Source organism: Syngnathus typhle, linkage group LG19 (genome assembly GCF_033458585.1).
Source record: "Syngnathus typhle isolate RoL2023-S1 ecotype Sweden linkage group LG19, RoL_Styp_1.0, whole genome shotgun sequence".
Taxonomy (NCBI): domain Eukaryota; kingdom Metazoa; phylum Chordata; class Actinopteri; order Syngnathiformes; family Syngnathidae; genus Syngnathus; species Syngnathus typhle.
The window spans coordinates 2,484,036-2,503,469 of NC_083756.1; the positions used below are offsets into that span (position 1 = coordinate 2,484,036).

The 19,434-nt window shown below is 47.5% G+C and overlaps 1 protein-coding gene across 7 annotated transcripts; it reads left to right on the forward strand.

Moving 5' to 3' along the window:
* The first annotated feature begins 106 nt into the window (after positions 1 to 106).
* On the forward strand, positions 107 to 18,730 carry cacnb2a (calcium channel, voltage-dependent, beta 2a). 7 transcript variants are annotated; one of them, XM_061265818.1, is made up of 14 exons: positions 107 to 364; positions 911 to 1,003; positions 13,131 to 13,250; positions 13,629 to 13,751; positions 13,829 to 13,965; positions 14,043 to 14,119; positions 14,206 to 14,342; positions 14,743 to 14,823; positions 14,904 to 14,962; positions 15,316 to 15,425; positions 16,364 to 16,515; positions 16,630 to 16,725; positions 16,805 to 16,975; positions 17,498 to 18,730. In XM_061265818.1, exons 1-14 carry the CDS (start codon positions 332 to 334, stop codon positions 18,176 to 18,178), a joined length of 2,070 nt encoding a protein of 689 aa, XP_061121802.1. In that variant the 5' UTR covers positions 107 to 331; the 3' UTR covers positions 18,179 to 18,730. The 7 variants fall into 7 exon arrangements, with proteins under 7 accessions (XP_061121802.1, XP_061121806.1, XP_061121804.1 ...); XM_061265822.1 differs by lacking the exon at positions 14,206 to 14,342 and adding an exon at positions 14,497 to 14,516; XM_061265820.1 differs by lacking the exon at positions 107 to 364 and adding an exon at positions 2,698 to 2,939.
* Positions 18,731 to 19,434: the final 704 nt, after the last annotated feature.

The following is a 19,434-nucleotide window of genomic DNA, read 5'->3' on the forward strand; positions in this document are numbered from 1 at the left end:
TCTTGGAGTGTTGTCATGAAGAGGCGGTGAAAGGAAGGATGGACAGACGGAGGGACGGACGGGTACACACATTGAGCATCCAGTGTGGGCAGCAAAATAGATGTGATGCCGCAGGCTGTAAAACTTCCATCGTTATCACCGGAGCTGCTGTTTCAAGCTCCTCTCGCTTCGGCCAACTTGACGACCCCGGCGGAGGAGCAGCCTCGTCAGGCTTGCTGGCAGTGATGAAAATGCCTCAAGATGGTCGAGAGCTTCACCGTGTGCGTGCTTTGTGATTTTTGTCGTTGCTACGTCTGAAAAAAAAGAGAAAGAAACAGCGGCTTGCCCATAAATGGAAGTTGACTCGCAGCAGTCGGTGTTTCAAGTGAGTTAAATCTTTTTTTTTTTTTTTAGTCTTTAAAAGTTCGCAGGTGAAAATGTCAGTCTCGTGCTCAATTGCGACGACATTTTGGCTTCGGTTTATGTTTACCTCTAGTGTCGTTTTGTGTCACGTTTACTACGTTTTCATTACTCTTTACTGCATAAATCAAAGTTGTTTTGGGTCAAATGTGCTACGAGCGTCTTTTTTTACGTCTTTTTTAAATCACAGTTAAATCAAATTACTCAGGTGACAGGTGAATCGAATCGACGGCGACATTTAAGTTTGCTTTACTTCCCGGTAAAGGTCAGTTCCACTTTTACGACTTTTGTTGGTACTTCTTTTTACTGTTATAGTGTTATCAGAATTAGTTGTATGTGTATTAATAATATTTTTACTGCTGTTTTATTTGATTATTGTTAATTAAAAGCTAAGTCGAGTGCTCATTCGAGGCCTTCAGTCGGTCAGTCAGTCATTCAGTCAGTCATTCAGTCAGTCAGTCAGTCAAGCTAGCTGCTTAATTGTTTTATTTATGCATTTTTATTTTTAAAGAGTCTCAGCAAAGCAGCCTGCAGGAAATGTCGCTTGAAAGGTTTGAACGGGAGCACCTCCTCGGATACCACCACCAACAGCCTCGTACGTCAGGTAAGGAGTAACCATACTTTCTGCTCTTGCAAACTAACAAACTCGCTCACTCACATTGACATCTAAACTTTAATGTCCTTTGAGCCCATTTCCTATCCCTTCTCGGAAACGGCATGTTTCTGTGTAAATGTGTGCCGGTAAAAACAAACTAAGCATAAGTTCTGTGCTCTCGTGGTCATCATCATCATCCATCAGTCCTGACTTTGTATGTATGCTGCCCTGACAGTCTTGTGTAAACACCGCCTCCGCGTCGGCACTCGCATCTCCTGTTATAAAGCAGAACTGGCGAGGTATGCCTTTTACTCGTCTGGACTTTGTAGAATGTAGAGACCTGCACAGGGCGGGATGGGTGCCCTTGATGAAATGTTTCTCCCTTTTTAGGAGGAGGCGCGCATGGTCTAATTCTTTTGGCACCAAGCACAAAAAGGCCTGTTTGCACTCAGCTTCTCTGACAACTTGTGAATGAGCCTCTTGGACCTTGTTTCTGCTCTGACGAATTTCCCGTTTGCCATCCCTGTGCATCGTAGGAAAACACCCCTCCCCCAAGACTATATTAATACGCTTTCCTAATTTAGAACTTGTCTAAAAACAATCAACAAACGCTTCTAGCGAAGCACAGAATAAACACTACTGAACTTTTGAAGGATTGCTTAGGCACCGGTCTAAAAATAGCTCTTGTCCTAATTGTGGTATCAAATATGGTACAGACAGAAACGATTTGCTCCAACATTGAGGTCTGTATGTGGTCTGAGGTCATTTCACACCCTACGTCCTCCTGGTCGCGCTCACAAACTTGAGGCCACGGCCGGGGCACGAAAGCCCGGTTGCATTCCACCACTGATTGCGGGCTTTTAATTTCCTGCCTTCTTTTTGCCTAATGAATGACGTCACATCCTCCTGATTACCATCTTATCAGACCTGGCGACCTCTCCTGTGCTATTATGTAACCTGTTCAATAGTGGTGGATATTTATGGAGTTCCAAGACTGCCAATTTGAGTTTTTTATTTCAATATTTATTCGTCAATTCTTACTAATTAAATCATTATTAGCATATTTGATTACTTGCTTATTCCATTTTGACACTCTTGGTCCTCCTTAGGTGGTGTTATAACGTGCAGTGATGGTCTTGTGTGTTTGTGGCGTTAGACTGCAGTCATGAGCTCGGTGCTAGAACGCCATCTAGTGGAGGAATGTGGTAATTGCAAGTGTTTGAACATGAGGTCGTTTTCTATAGCGTTTGTCCACTTCAGCGTCACAGGTGAGCTGGAACTTATCCTAGCTGACTTTGGGCACGATGCCGGGTATCCCGTACTGTGAATCCCCTGAAAGACTTTTCTATAGTCTGATCTTTTTGCACCTCAGGCACTGCTGCATTTTGTGGTTTTGAAAGGGAAGCACATTGCTGCATAAAGGCTAATGCAATGCAAATGAGGACTGACTGGCAGAGCGTTCAAGTTGCGAAAGGGAAGGTGGGGGCTCAAAGTCAAGAGAAGAAAAGAGAGAAGGGGCATCTGGATGGACGCTCTCGTGTAGGACGCCAGGGGACGGCGGTCAATAAAGGACAAACCCCCCTCCTCCCTCCACAAGCCTTCGTGGCAAGCAGCAACTCGTGTGCCACAGCGAGTGAGTGGCTGGAAGCAGCCCCGTGAAAACTGTAGCACTGCAGAGGATTTTTTTTTTGGGGCGGGGACAGGTCCGACCTGAGGAGCTCAAGTGGATTCTGCCGTCACAAGATGGCTACAAGACGATGATGATGATAACGACAGGCTTTCCGACTTCAAGTCCTCTCAACCCACGTCAAGGATACACCGGGGCGGACCGAGGCTGAGCGGATGCCGCCGCCCGACAGGTAGCCCCCATCCGTCCCTCCCTTCCCCGGTCCACTTCATGCCGTGCTGCGGGCTGGGCCATCGCCGGAAAGCAGCGCTTCCATATGTAAGTTTGACGCTTCCTATTCATCAGCGGGCTCGGAAATTGGCCATTCTGCTCCAGTTCTTCATTTTTGAACGTTGCTTAGTTTGTCAGCAGTTTACTCCACCTTACCCCAACACTCATTTTCATCTTTCGTGTTTACTCCTGTGCTGCAGTTAAGATACTTTTTCATTTGCTTTCGCCACTAGATGGCCTTCTATCACTTTGGCCTCATCACACAATCAAACGTTTGGACTACTCAGCGATGACAAGCCCGCGTGTGTCGAAATGAGCTCGACCCGAATAATCTGTCGGTCGCAAACCTCACGGTGGATTACGTGACAATTTGTCTACATCTCCATCCCTTGTCCAAAAGAATATATTTCAGACTCCTGCAGTGATTGGTTTGACTCCACATTGCGCTGGAGCAATGTTCACCTCACAGCTGAGTAAGCTTTAATTTAACTGATGAGTGGATTAGTGTCGGACCAGCTGTTGCCCAGCCACACTTGGCTGGTGAGCCTCGGCGTGTGGTAAGGTGTTCACACGCTGAGTTCAGGTGCGGTGAAATTTAATATCATCAATGTCATATATTAAACAAAAACAAAACCCCTCAAGCTGTTGCCCAGCCACACTTGGCTGGTGAGCCTCGGCGTGTGGTAAGGTGTTCACGCGCTGAGTTCAGGTGCGGTGAAATTTAATATCATCAATGTCATATATATAACAAAAAACTGGGAGCAGTAATTACACTCCAGCTGCCGTGCCCCGCCGCTAGTTCTACGATGCTCCACTTACATGTCGGTGTTACATCATCAAGATGACAATTCCGCTCCAAATGGAATGTGAAGCGTGCCGTTTACTGAGAGGCTAGAGTAGACGGTCCCAGACGCTACTCATGGAAACTCCGGGAATGTAAGACATCCACCCCTCCCCCCTCCTAGTCAGAAAAGATTGTGAATGGAGGCCAGCCAGTCAAGTTGGACTACAGAACACATTCTGTAAATATATTTTGTACCTAAACAAAACGAACTAAAATATGAATCTAGAGTTGACTTTGGATTGAGTTTCTTCCAGAAAACTCCACCTAAGGCTGATACCTCCAGTTAACGTTTCTGGAAGACGCCTGGGGAAGAGCCTTTTGGGGCCAGGGACTTCTTTTGGCGAGCGCCGAGCATTTTCCGACTTTTCCAGAGAATGTGAAACTGTCCGGAAAGGGAGCGACTAATTGGCGACAGAGACTTAAAGGAATGTCTCGGAACTCTTGTAGCACTTTTACATCATCTTCGCAAGACTACCGGAAAGTGTGATATATACTCGGCTCGCCTTTCCACTTGAGCGCAAGCCGGAGAGGGTGTCGGGCTATCTGAGCCTCATTTAAAACATCTGCGGATGTTCCGCGGAGCTAATTAGGGGCGGCAGCACGCGGGCGACCTCTTGACGAGGGCTGCCGGCCAATGCGGCTATAAACAATTAATTAAGAGCCGTGCTGTTAAAAGTGGATCAAGGCGCTGCGGGAAGTCTGGCGTTGAAAACCTGTCGTCTAGCGTCGTTTTGGTTTCCTTCAGTTCTGGTTGTTGTGGCATCGAATGACAGCAGCCCTCTCCTCCACGGAGAAGGCTCATCCGCCGCTAAGCTGGCCCTCGGGAGCCGGGCCACGGCAAACCGCAGCACGATTGGTAGCGTGCCGGCCGGGGGCTCAGCTGGGCGGGGTTAAACCTGCCGCTGGGACCTTTCATATTCATACTCGCCGCCAATATGTAAGCACTCAGGTCATTGCCTGCTGTCAGGAGGAGTTCACAAGATTTGTATTTTCCTGCAAGACTTGGAGATTTTTTTTCGCGGATGCCGGGCAATTCGGGGTCACCGGGAAGGCCACCCTCTGGCCAGCAGCCCTGATCCCCGGGTCTTCGGAAGACTCATCTGGACAGGCCCGCTCCCGTTGCCATGCTCAGACACTCCAAGAACAAAAATGTGTCGTGGGTAAGCAGAGTGTTTGCGTCGTGCGTGCGTGAACAGAACACGATGGTCGCCACCGGTGCGTTTGCGCCCGTTTCTGATGCTCCTGTGCCAGCGAGCCTTTCCAAAGAGAGGCTTTAGAGATTTAACTATTATATAACGGAAAGCTACTACATGTCCACTTTATAAAATCTGCCAACTGCTCTGCCAACTCGCATGGCGGTCCGAGAAAGTTATCGACGACTTTTGCTTTTTAGCTTGACTCTTAAATTTGTTCGCAAGTGCAGGCATACCCATCACAATCTTTATTATGTTTCCTGTTTATTTATTTATTTAAAAAAAAATGTAATTCTGGCATGTAATTCTTTGCTAGTGCAGCTGGATCAAGGGAGATTAGAGTGAGAGTGGCTTTGCAGGAATGAAATCAGCTACTTGGGCATGGGGCACTCTACTATAATTTTTTATGTATTTTTGTGTATATACTACATTTCTATTTCCAGTAACCCCCTCCCCCCATTCTTCATGTAAAACCTTTTTTGAATGTTAATCAGCATTCGGGGTGCAACTAAAAAAATACAAATTTGCACCGCCGTGCAACGCAGCGACGATCGTCAGTCGTCGCCAGGCAGATTATTGCGCCAGATGTTACTCTGACTCGCTCTAGTTTGTCCGGTCATAGCGTCACATTTGCTTGTCATTATCACGAAAAAGCTCTCCGCAGTAGCAAAATTAAAACATGTTTTCGTCTGTATGGTGCTGCCCCCCCCCCCCCCCCCACACACACACAATCTTCCTCGTTGAGTGCCATTTAGTTAACCACGCAACAGATGTCATCCTAGGAAATTAAAGCTTAATGCTCAGCCAGCGGGAAAAACACTTTGCAGCGAACAATGACACCACGGCAGCTTAAACGAGAGACGGCACGCGCGTGTCAGCTGGCAGTGGCGCTGAGGAGCCAGAGAAGCGCCGGCCGCAGGTCGTTTTGGCGTTGAGGACGAGCATGTCCAAGAAACTAAAGGTAAAGCAAAAAAAACAAGAGCGTCTCGGGTCTGACTTTGGATTTGTTTTGCCGTCGTCACAGTCTGCTGACGTCGGCCTGCGCTTTGAATATCAATTTAGGGAGAAGCGCTGGATTGCCAAAGATAAGCTTGCGTTAGTCCGTCAACTGAATGCAAATGTCGATGATGAGCAAGTGAAATTTTGTGCTGAAGTGAAACTGACTCAGCTTTGATTTTATTCTAAAATCCTTTTCAATCATTTTAACCCAAATAATCAAGATCGCCATGAAGGGGAAACAAGACAGGAAGTGTTGCTCTTTGTTCCTCTCTGTCCCTTTTTTTTTTCCTCCCCTTGGCGAGCCTTTTCGGTCTCGATTTCAGTAATTAGAGATGGTGGCGGAGCTCGAGTGACGTGGCGTGTCCCGTATCTAGGTAACCCCGGTCAGATGCTGGCTGCCGGCCCTCGCGGGCTTCATTAGTTAGGAATCAGAGTCCCGTCAGGCCCCAGGCAAGATTTTCCATCCGTGCCTTCGTTTAGAGTCTAAAGATGAGTCTGATATCCGTTATAGCGTCCAACAATTAGTCAAAAGTATTCCAGGTTATTTACTAAAAATATATATTCTTATCAGGGTAGCACGTGAAGTTGTGGCACTCTTGCCAAGTCCCTTGTGTGTTTTGACAAATGTTGAATGGCGGCCATGGCAAAGAACACACAGTTGTTGATGTTGGCCCATTTGTTTTTTTAAATCAATGGAGTCTCTTGTCCGTTGCACTTTTTCACTTCACCGCTGGTCTGACCTTGTCTCATTGTGACAAATTAATTCGTGATCCTCGTCGATGCTTTTTGGCAATGTGAAGCTGTGGACTGTTATTGTTAAGTGCGAGTGACTTGAGACTCAAAATGGCCGCTTTTGGTTTTGAGCTGCTTGCCAACAGTTGCCGCTTTCGCACTTTTAGCTGGGGAACGAACGGCTTGTTCGCCGGATGCTTGGTCACATTACAGGCTCGTTGTTGCCTATCAAATTTTTTTTCGATGTATTTTTAGTCGGCGGCCAGCGACACCAGCTCCGACTTCCTGATCACCAGTCACTCACTCGGCATGCGGCCTTTCCTCCCTCGAGGCTCAAGCTCAATTAGTCTGACCTTCATTTTGACACCACGCGTGCGGAATCAACTCATAATGTCTTTTATTTTCTGCGTTTCCCTGTGGAGACTTTAGGAAGTCACCTATGAGCGAGAAACTCGGTCCTGTCGTTTGAAGTGCTGTTAGCAACGTTGATGTCTTTGTTGAAGCTAGCATTAGCAAAGTTTCTCCTTCTAAGTCACTCTGCCCATCCAAAAATTTCTAATGTCTTCAAATTAGGGGTGTAAATCGCGGGTTTTGTCACGATACGATATAATATCGATACAAAGAACTACGATACGATATTTGCCGATATCTTAAAGCCTGCTGCGATTCATTCACGATATATCGCGATATAGTGCTCTACGATCGATTTTTTTTTTTTTTTTTTTAATAAAAAATATAGAACAATATCCTGATTTATAACAATTCATACGCAAAATCAACAAGGTACTGCAAACTCTTTATTTAGGAAATTACAAGAGTATTGTAGTATACAAATTGCTTACTTTAACACTGAACTTTGATGGCGTGTTTTTTCTTTAAATGTGCGGCGAGATTTGTGCTCCCTGAATATTTGATCACCGCATGGCAGGATTTACAAACTGCACGTGTCTTGTCCGTTGAGCCATCTTTTCTTTGGAACCCAAAGTGCTTCCAAACGAATGACTTGAAGCCTAAAGGGGAGCAAATTTCCTCGTCTTTTTGGACACTAGCCATAGCACCAGCCCAGGAGCCGCGTACTAGTTGTCGACTCCCCTTTCACGTGCGTGCTCTGCTCACAACACAACAACGCCGGGCGCACTGCTCCCGGAAAGAGGAAGCAAGCAACAATGAACTGGATTTCAAAATAAAGTTGCGTCTAATGTCCGAGGTCAAACACGGCGATATAAATCGATGTTTACCTTTAGCATCGATGCCAATAAATCGTAGAGCATTATATCGATTAATCGATGTGTATCGATGTATCGTTACACCCCTACTTCAAATGATTTAAAAGTAAACAATGAATTGATAATTGAAGGCGATTTAATCAAGTGCGTAGTTTCCGATTTAAGGAGCACAACGTAGCAAGACAAAGAAACTGCTGAATCGTCAAGTCTTTAGTCAGCCTGATGATGAAGGTCAAAGCTAGACGTGCTTCTCGAAAGCATTGTTTAGTCTGGCGCCGACGACTCTTTGCTTTGTCACGTGCCGAGCACACGCTCCACAACATAATCCTTGCGGGGGGCGTGGGGGGTTGGGCGACTAACCCTGATCAAACCCAATATAATCCAGGATTTAGCCTGGGCCGCCCATAAAACAACTCACTCGGGGGGAGAAGGACTTACAAATTTGGCTTTTAGTTCTAATTTCTTTTTATTATTAATGTTGAGCAAATCAAATCAAAATGACTATTCCACTCGCTATCAGGCTAACGATATTTCCTTTGTTTTTAGTAGCAACCGTGCCCTTGTTACCCTCGAAACAAACGGAAACTTTCGGCGGCTTCTGCTTCCGATAACCGTGACCATCTCCGCGTCGTGTCGCGCAGATAATGACTTCCTGATATCTCGGGTCTCACCAACACGTGCTCCAAGCTATACAGTAAGACACACAAAAACCTAGCTTCTTTTTAGGCAAAATGGAACTCGTGTAAACTCCACACACACACGCGGGCATAAAAGAAAGCGGCTGCAGCTGCTTTCTGGAATTTTCAAGCCAGCCCTGTTGGCCAGAGATCTTCCTTGCTTACCCGTTACGTGTGTGTGCGTGTGTGTATGTGTGTGGGAGGGACAGAGGTTGGGGAGGAAAGGGGTGGGGGGTGGGGGTTGTTTTTTGGGTCTAGTGGATGGTTGTGGCGTTCCAAAGGAGTAGACTCCCAGCGTGGGAAAGACGCTCATCCTCTCTCCGCGCCTCAAAAGTAGGCCAAAGGAGGACTGAGAAGGAACTTTTAACTCCTCTCCAGGCTCATACTTTTTTTATCGGAAGCGAAAAAGGCTGAGGAATTCCTGGGCTGCGCAACAGAGATGGGCAGCCGCTGAGATTTTTTTTGTTTTTTTCCCTCCCGGCAGAAATGTTTCACTCGGCTAGCGAGGACTCGGATTTGGTGAGTTTGAGGAGAACTTTTTTTTCAGGCTTTTGCGAGGTTTTTCTTCCTTCCTCTCTTTGCAAGGGGAAGGGCTTAGACTCTGTCAGAATGGAGGTTATTGGGGCACATTTGAAGGGGCGTTATCCCATGCTTTGTTCTTGAAGATCACTTTCGCTGCTACTTTGTAGCGTGGAAAGCAACCGAATCAGCTGATCTTTGGATTGTTCCCAAGCTCTTTGTCAAGGTACACTGTGAACTTTGTGACCTCAGCAGCCGGAAGAGAAAATATCAGCCTTTTTTTTTTTTTTTGCACAGACTGGATGCAGTTTCTCATAAAAAGATGTGGCGGTGCTTTTACGGTAGCTACAGTAGAACTTGTTGAACCCAAAAAGTGTGACGTCACCACCCCCTCTCACTTCAGCCAGTCCACGTGAAATGGAAGCAGAGGCAAAACGTGTTAATGTGGAACCCGCTCCATTTGTCGGCTGTTAACGTTTGACTGGAGACGGTTAGCTCGCTACTCACTCCGTTCTCTCGGCCAGCTCTCATCAATCATCTCGCAGTCTTACACCTCGCACGCCAGAGAGCTGCTGGAGTATTGATGACGCTGGCGTAAAATAGAAGTATAGCCACCCCCCCCATCCCCACAGGTCGGCCTCTCTCACTTAAGTGTATCTTCTTCATCAGCCGTCATCCTATTATAGCACTCGATGTCCGCCGAGGGAGCGAGCTGCTAGATAAAGAAGATCCTCGTAGTGAAGGGATTGACTGCTAATGAGAGTGATGCGTCTGTCAGGGACAGCAGCCGCCAGTCGCAGGTAATATTTATTAGCGAGCTGCGATGAAATCATAATGCGCCACTAGAAGGCCTAAAGCCACTTTTTTTCTCTCTCTGTCTGGCCTAGAACATCATCAGTTAATCAATATCGCCCTGCTTTTAGCTTTTTAAAGTGACATTTGTTTTTTATCCCGAGTGCTTACGTTCTGAACATCCATCCATCCATTTTCTGAACCGCTTAGTCCCCACGGGGGTCGCAGGAGTGCTGGAGCCTATCCCAGCCATCATCGGGCAGTAGGCGGGGGACACCCTGAACCGGTTGCCAGCCGATCGCAGGGCACACGGAGACAAACATAGATTTAGGGCTATACAAATAAAATAAATACAAATATACTTGACTTGACAAACAACCATTTGCATTCGCACTCACACCTAGGGACAATTCGGAGTCTTCAATCGGCCTACCAAGCATGTTTTTGGAATGTGGGAGGAAACCGGAGTGCCCGGAGAAAACCCACGCGGGCCCGGGGAGAACATGCAAACTCCACACAGGGAGAGCCGAAGGTGGAATCAAACCCGCACCCTCCTGACTGTGAGGCGGACGTGCTACCCAGCGCTCCACCGAGCCGCTAACGTTCTGAACAATAAAATTCAAATGGATAAAGGCTACAATTTGATATAGATTCACTTTTTGGTTTGAATCCAAATTTGGATTGCCTTGAGTTTAGCGGTAGTCGTCGTAGCATAGCTGCGTTCTCACGTCTTGCTAGCCACGATAGCTTGTCATGTGATTGACAGCCAGCAAGTCCATCAAGGTGATGGGACAATGCACTTACCTAATGCGCTGGCTCTTGGATTGCTTGGTAAACACTTTTCCCAGGCCCGTCGGTGTCACCTTGATGGCTGTGCGGCAGTACCGCCATCACTCTTTCTCGCCATGCCGCAAGACTCATTATCCCGCTATACAGTACACCCCAAAAAAAGGTAAAAAAAGCTTTTCTTGGTCCACATCCAACAAAGTATTTTAAGCTGTTGTATTTATGAGATATAAATATCATTTTCTCTGCACTGAGAAGGAACCACTATCGCTGAAGGTCACTTTGTAGAAAATGCAAGCCTCTCTGACCACCCAACACCCCCCACCTCTCTCTGGAGTGGATGCATAGAAGCCAGAGAGCGCTGGGAAATCCCAGTGGGAGACAACAGAAGGCAGCGCTCATGATGGGATCGGGCTTGGATGGCAAAAGGTGGACATGAAGTGAATGAGGAGATCCCATTCCAAGTGGATCAGAGCAGTGTTATTGTGTTTCTCGATGCTCATTAGTGCCGTCATTCTGGGTGTGGGAGTAGACAGGGAGGTTGACCCGGCGAAGCGGCCCCGGGCTCATTCTGTCCAAACAAGTCTTTGTCATCCCTTGCCTCATCCGGGCCACCAGTCTCTTCACCTTTACGGCCTCGGAACAGCATCTGCGTCCTGCCTTGTGGAGCTCAGTCACGTACTTGACACCCACTCGGGATCAGGTTGTGGATTTCGGGCTGGTGTGCGCGTCAAACACCTGGATACATGTTGCGTTGATTATTCGGGCTAATCGCTGCTCATTAGCGTGTTAGCTTTCAATGTACGGTGAGGACTCCTTGGGGAGTCAACACCACTCGTAAAAAATAAATAAATGAATAAATCCGTTTATTCCGGCAGCCATACCGGATGACCTCCGAACTCACGCAACCCTGCGACCGGTCCGTGGGAGCAACATGCGTCATTGGTGCAGCGGCGGAGACATTTTTAGTAACCTCTCTCAGCCAAGTCTAACTTAGTCTGCTCCTGAACAGAGACGAGAATCTTTTAATTAACGCGCTAATTATGCTCATTTGTCCCGTGTGGCTTTGCGATGGCACTTTGGAGTTTTAAATAAAGATGTCTTTGCTCCAGCTAGTGGTTCCATCTTGAGATTGAAAAGGAAGTAAATGCGCACAGAAGTGAAGCAAAACAAGTCAACACTTGGATGATGTAATTTGCAGCCTCACCGCGGCAGAAAACATCAAGACCCTATAAAGGCATGTCAGCGTGGACACGATTGTGTCATTAGTTGAGATACCAGGTAACTTTAGTCGTTGCAGCAAGTGGCACACGTGCAGGAGGCGTTGTGGTGATTGCGCAACAAACAACCCAGCCAGAGCCCCGCAATGCAAGCAGATGGATGGAATGTTGGGGGGTAACTGAGGGAAAAAATGTAGGGAGTGACGGAAGAGGAGGAGGGGAAAGAGGAGGAGGAGGAGGGGTGGACGGAGACAGAGCGGCAGAATCACTGAAATAGCACAGGCGAGCTTGTGACAAATGCAGAGAGCTGGAGCTTGCGTCAGGGCGGCGGCGGCGGCGGGACCTGCGAGACTTCATTAGCACCAAGGAGAAGAGTCGAGTCGGGACGGATCGGCTGTCTGCATGTCAAGTGGCAACGGGGATGGGAGGATGCGGCGCATCGCTGCCACCTGACTCATCTCGGCGGTCGGCACCTGCTGCAGCCGTTTGAGAAGATGCGCGGGGCAGGCGGCTCCTGCGGATTCCTCATCGAGCGACGGGGCTGGAAATGAAAGCGGCATTCCCCGGCGAGGCGTTGATGTAGCGTCAGTCTACCTGTAGCCAGTGCATCGCCGGCGTGAACTTGACCGCGGTGGCGCCGGGTCCAAGTGGACTCCAAGTGTAGCGGCGTGGCCGATGAAGGCCACCTGGGTCCGCCTGCTGAAAAGAGCCAAGGGAGGTCGCGTCAAGAGCTCGGATGCCTACGTAAGCCGACGTTCGTCAAGTTCTTTACCGCCGCCCGTGAGATGCGGTGACGGTGTTTCGTTATCACGCCTCATAATGTTGACCTAAGCTTTCATGAAATATTCCTTCAAACTTTAGGGGGGGGTGAGCAACAACACTGTGAAGCGGTGTCCCATTCTGAAGTTCTGAAGCACTTGGCCGAACATGAGCGGATAATTAAGCATTTTTACGCCCATACGACTTTCCTTGCATAATCCCAACATAACGACTCTCCTGGCATAATCCCAACGTAACGCCGACAACGGATCGATCCGCCGTGGCGGTGCGCGTGCAACGGCTGGGCAATTCTAATGAGGGGAGCTATATTTAACTCAGCGTGTTGTGCTGCTGCAGTGAGATGAATGAAAAGACCCCCCCCCCACCCCCCGTGTGGGTGTCAAAGTTGCGTACGGGAGCAGATGAGCCACTTCCAACACTATTCCTGCCTTGTCTTGTTTTGATGGTTTTTTTTTCTCACTCACAATCAAGGGTTCGGCCGATTCCTACACCAGCCGTCCGTCGGACTCTGATGTGTCTCTGGAGGAGGACAAGGAGGCAGTGCGCAGAGAGGCAGAAAGGCAAGCTCAGGCGCAGCTCGACAAGGCCAAGGTACGACACGCCCGAGAGATGGGTGACGACAACCTTCAGTCGGCAAACTTCACGCCCCGTTGGCCAAAACCTCCACAGCCGCAAATCATAAAGTTCAACTTTCAATTCACTCAGCAGAGTGCAGAGCGCCAAAACAAATCTCCACTTGGATATGCGTCAATTTGCGCATCTCAATAACTACTCGCCACCTGCATGTGCCAGAATTTGCCCGTTAGCGTTAGCAAAGATAATTAAGGAAAGTGTTGCAGGGTGAAAAAAGTATTTTTTGCTTTGACTTGCAGAATAATGAGACTGGGGACACATGACAAGCAACTGGTTCTTTAAAGTTGGTTGATTTTTCTGTTTTTTAAAAACATTTTTTATTTGCTTTCCCGTCAGACAAAACCGGTTGCGTTCGCCGTCCGCACAAACGTCAACTACAGCCCCTGTCACGAGGACGATGTCCCCGTCCCCGGCATGGCGCTTTCCTTCGAGGCCAAAGACTTCCTTCACGTCAAAGAGGTGACGACCCGATCGCAACGTGGCCTTTCTTGAAGGCGAAGCTGCCGGCCAAAAATCTCGGCGTTCCTTTGTCGTAGAAATTCAACAACGACTGGTGGATAGGCCGTCTGGTGAAGGAAGGCTGTGAGATCGGTTTCATTCCCAGTCCGGTCAAGCTAGAAAACATGCGAGTCCTCCAAGAGCTGAGAGCCAAACAGGGCAAATTCCATTCCAGGTAAGAAAAAAATCATTTTAATTAAAAAAAATCATTTTGTTTAATTTAAAATTGAATCTGATTCCGTATTGTTTCAGCAAACTAGGAGCAAACTCCTCATCAAGTTTAGGTGAAGTGGTTTCGAACTCCCGCAAGTCAACTCCTCCGTCGTCTGGTAAGTGTCACGCGTAGGCGAGCTGACATTCCATTCCCTTTCCTTCCTTTCCTTTCCATCCATAATTCTCCCCCCGCCATCGACAGCCGTTGACTTAGACGCCACAGGCTTAGACGCGGACGACAATGAGCCGCCGGTCATCCTGCGCTCCCCTCGATGCGGCGGCGCTAACACTCTCACGTCCCCATTAGCAAAAGAGAAACGAATGCCCTTTTTTAAGAAGGTAAAGCGGACGGCCGCCCTTCCCGAGTTCCTCCTCTGCCCACCCGCCCAGCGAATGCCCTCAGTTTCTCATCCTCCGCCGAGCACGGCTAGCATGCGCCTTTCTACTTCTTCGTAACTTTTTCTTTCTCTCTCCCTCTCTCTGTTCACCGCAGCCAAGCAGAAGCAGAAGTCGGTAAGTCGCGCCGGTTTACTTTCCTCTGCTCGCGTCCTTGCTCCTTTCTGAATTCACAACCTTCCAATACATATTCTAAATATTACGTGACACACTTCTGCTTTGTTTTCTTTCCTTGTTCACTCCTTTCTGCCCAAAGCTTACAATGTCATTTGTATAGGAATGGTTTCATGTCATGGTCCAGAATGCCTCAGCGCTGTGAATGTTGTTGTTTTCTCTCCAAAAGACGGAACACATTCCTCCATATGATGTCGTGCCTTCCATGCGGCCCGTGGTTCTGGTTGGACCGTCGCTGAAGGGCTACGAGGTGCGTTTGAGCTGCACAAATGCGCCCACAGGACAGAAAGAGACTCTTTCAATTGGATTGTTTGTGTTTTCTGCTCACAGGTGACCGACATGATGCAAAAAGCACTGTTTGACTTTTTGAAGCACCGATTTGAGGGACGGTAGGTTCTCATCCTGCTTCCTTCTTCATCCACCCTAAAGTATCCCCCCACCCCCACCCCCCTGGGGAGAAAGTAACAAGTTGGCCCGGGGAGACGCGAGTGTGGTGCTGCTTTAAATAGGCATGTCCTTAATAGGCTATAGTAGACTTCTTCTTTGAGGCTGAGCGGGATTCTGCTTTCTCAATGCGGACTCGTTTGAGGCCCGGGACACACATTTGAGTGCACACACACACACATGCAACTTTATAGGTGGCCCATGTACACTTGATATTGAACTGGGGGTGCCCTCCCCCTTGCGTTACGTCCATTAAATATACGTTATGTCTGTTTTGTCGTTTTGCTTTTGCTCACAGAATCTCTATCACTCGCGTCACGGCCGACATCTCGCTCGCCAAGCGCTCCGTCCTGAACCATCCCAGCAAGCACGCCATCATCGAGCGCTCCAACACGCGCTCCAACTTGGGTGAGGCGGCTGTGGTTGTTGACTTGAAAAATGTCACGGCAAAACAAAACTACTAACGGTAAAAATAATGAATAAAATGTTCACCACTAGGGGTGTAAATCGCGGGTTTTGTCACGATACGATATCATATAGATACAAAGAACTACGATACGATATTTGCCGATATCTTAAAGCCTGCTGCGATTCATTCACGATATATCACGATATAGTGCTCTACGATTGATTTTTTTTTTTAAATAAAAAATATAGAACAATATCCTGATTTATAACAATTCATACGCAAAATCAACAAGGTACTGCAAACTCTTTATTTAGGAAATTACAAGAGTATTGTAGTATACAAAGCGCTTATTTTAACACTGAACTTTGATGGCGTGTTTTTTCTTGAAATGTGCGGCGAGATTTGTGCTCCCTGAATATTTGATCACCGCATGGCAGGATTTACAAACTGCACGTGTCTTGTCCGTTGAGCCATCTTTTCTTTGGAATCCAAAGTGCTTCCAAACCAATGACTTGAAGCCTAACGGGGAGCAAATTTCCTCGTCTTTTTGGACACTAGCCATAGCACCAGCCCAGGAGCCGCGTACTAGTTGTCGACTCCCCTTTCACGTGCGTGCTCTGCTCACAACACAACAAGCGCGCACTGCTCCCGGAAAAAGGAAGCAAGCAACAATGAACTGGATTTCAAATTAAAGTCGCGTCTAATGTTCGAGGTCAAACATGGCGATATAAATCGATGTTTACCTTTAGCATCGATGCCAATAAATCGTCGAGCATTATATCGATTAATCGATGTGCATCGATGAATCGTTACACCCCTATTCACCACGTTAGGAAATCCTGATATTGCTTTTGTCCAAGCGCGGCTCACACCGTCGGTTGCCGCCTTCCCCCGTCCTTGAACGCCCTTCAAATATTTTCAATTGTGCCCCTTTCAGCCGAGGTCCAGAGAGAGAGGGAGCGCATCTTTGAGCTGGCGCGGACACTGCAGCTGGTTATCCTGGACGCCGACACCATCAACCACCCATCGCAGCTGGGAAAGACGTCGCTGGCCCCCATCATCGTCTACGTCAAGATCACCTCCCCCAAGGTGAGGAGACGCTCCCGTCCGTCGACATGGAAACTGCACCACATCTCCATGGGTTCAGCTCTTATCAAATAAAAGTTTTATTTTCTGCATACAACTTTTGGGTGATGCCTTCAGGTGCTGCAGAGACTGATCAAGTCGCGAGGCAAGTCTCAAGCCAAACACCTCAACGTCCAGATGGTGGCGGCCGACAAGCTGGCTCAGTGCCCGCCTGTAAGCCCCCCGTAACTTGTTAGTTGTGCATTGTTCTGACATCTTTTATTAACATGCTTTTCTTTTTGGCCGCCCTCAGGAGATGTTTGACATCATCCTGGACGAGAACCAGCTGGAGGATGCGTGCGAGCACATGGCTGACTACCTGGAGGCCTATTGGAAGAGCACGCACCCAAATGGCTGTGACGCCCCGGAGCTGTCGCTGACCAAGACGCCCGCCGCCCCCTTGCCCTCCTCGTCCGGCGTGCAGGTGCTGAAACGTTGCCGCGTCTCACATGCAATGGCAAATCCACAGCAAAATTTGAAATGTCATATTTCAATGAAAGCCACATACCAAATATTTGAATTAAAATATAGAACTGAAAATTCAAAAGATTTAACATATTAAAACTAAATCATAAAACATGAAAATATATATTGTAGTAACGACGGAACGCACGATTTCTACCAGCCAACCAAAAAGGGATATTTTGATGACATATTGATAAGATGACATTCTAAATAGGCTATTTTAGTTGTTTTTTTTGCAGTAGCTAGTAAATCTTATTGAAATTAATGTTAGCTCAAATTAAAAATTTCGTATCAATAAAACATGATTAAAATGAAAATGAGCGAAATTAAGAACATACTACCGAAATACAGCTGGAACAATTGCAAAATTTCTCCCGACCAATCAAAAATTCACAAACAAATTGACACCAAAATGCATCAAGAATTAGGACATTATTATTGCCACATTGTTTGGGTAATCATTCCTCCTGTTCCAAATCAGGGTGGCGGTGCAGAGCATCGAGCAGAAAAGGCAATAGTGGAGCGGAAAGGCTCCAGAGAGGACCACCACTACCATCATCAGAACCAGGACCAGGAGCAGGCCGACGGCGAGGAGGACGCCGCCATCGAGGAGGAGCGCCCCCCGAGGACCGAGTCGTCCAGGAGAGGAGCGCCTCATGCCCAGCACCGCACTTCTTCCACCAGGACTGAGAACCACCACCGACATCACCATCACCACCATCACCACCACCGAAGCAGGGGCTTCGCCCGGCAAGAGACGCTGGACTCTGAGAGCCCCGAGAACCGGGAGAACAAGGACGACGCTTACGTGGAGCCTCACACTCAGCTCCTCCCTCAGCACCACCACCAACAGCAGCAGCATGAGGACACCAACCAGGAAGAAATGGAGGAGAAGGAGGAGGAGGAGGAGGAGGAGGAGGAGGACTTAAGGGAGCCCCAACAAGGCCACCGTGACCACAACAACCACCACCACCACCATCATCATCACCACCATCATCGCACCAAGGAACGCGAGCAGGACCACAATGAACGTAACAAGCAGCGCAGTCACCACCATCAACAACAACAAAGGCCGGTGCGGGAACACCACCACTACGAACGAGAGCCCAAAAAGAGGGGTGACGCGGGGGAATGGGCCCGAGACTCGTACATCCCCCAGTAGACCCTGTTTTTAGCCCCTCAAGGATCCATTTCCTCCTCTCCTGTTGTGCTGCTACACCTCCAAACCACAGCATCCTATTTATATCCACTTCCTTCCAGTTTTTGATTGCAGCGTTTCTATGATGGAGATACAAGTATGCAGTGGATGGAAAACCTACACACCCTTGTTTAAATGCCATGCAAAAAAATGAGACCAACGTTTTTCCCCAGCATTCATGTATGAGAGACTACTAGAACATCTGAACTTTATCCAAAGTGAAGAAGAATTCTGAACATATCCATACCAGGTGTGGACACTTGAACAAAAACAATTCCATTTCCTTCTTTATTTTTTTAAACTTTCCCTTATTACGTTTTTTTTCCCTTTGGTTACATTACACAAGGTTATAAATAATTCATATTGGTCTCACCTTTTTATGGTCTTGGCATTTGAACAGGGGTGTGTAGACTATATCTACGTAGACATGTATCTGCATAGATCCTAATGGATATGCATGAATGTTCACAAATATGCATATTTGATAAAAAAGAAACATGACTTTTTGTTCACTGAGCTGTACTTGTTCTTCTTTACTAATTTCGACCTGCAACTACTTCACTCATGTTTTTTTTTCTTTCAGACATCCTTCCGTAATTGATTGGTCGAGCGAGTCGCCATGTTTGTTTGCAGAAAGTCCTTTGCTTGGTGGTTTTATAACTTTGGGAACAGTAAGTCCACCACTGTCTTTTTATGACGTGAGGAAACGCAGTAAAGTAATTTGGTTTTATAAAAAAAAAAAAAAAACTTGTAATACCAAATTCTTGATAAAATACAAAACTTTTTTTTTTCTAACATAGGTTGATAGCATAGTTTCGTTGCTCTTTGAAAACACCCAGGGTGCCACGTCTATAAATAGGTTTTCCTTCTTCTTCCCCCTCGCTCTTAAAACGCTACTGAAAAATTAAGGTGGGCTCACGGAGCTGTCGTCAAGGCAACGTCCGTACCAAAGGGGGATGAGTCTAAAATAGGCTTGGAGTTGAGCGCAACGGTGTTTTCCTGGGAATCCTGCCAGCTTGACAAACATCCATAAATTAGCATCGAGATGCAGTAAATTCATTTCCACTTGCTCCGATAAATTGTTAATACCTCTCGTGACCTCATCACTTCCTGGTTTGCCCGCGCGAAGGAGGAATCCACCATTGCCGTGGCAACGGTGTCGTCACTGTTGTCATGGCAACGTCCCCTGCATTCAGCTTCTAACTCCGTGTTTATGCGGC

Excerpts from the sequence above, each read along its gene's own strand:
- cacnb2a (XM_061265818.1), top strand. The coding sequence starts at position 332 with ATGGAAGTTGACTCGCAGCAGTCGGTGTTTCAA. Across the intron at positions 16,516-16,629 it reads TCAAGATCACCTCCCCCAAG|GTGCTGCAGAGACTGATCAA; the intron begins GTGAGGAGACGC and ends TGATGCCTTCAG. Across the intron at positions 16,726-16,804 it reads AGCTGGCTCAGTGCCCGCCT|GAGATGTTTGACATCATCCT; the intron begins GTAAGCCCCCCG and ends GGCCGCCCTCAG.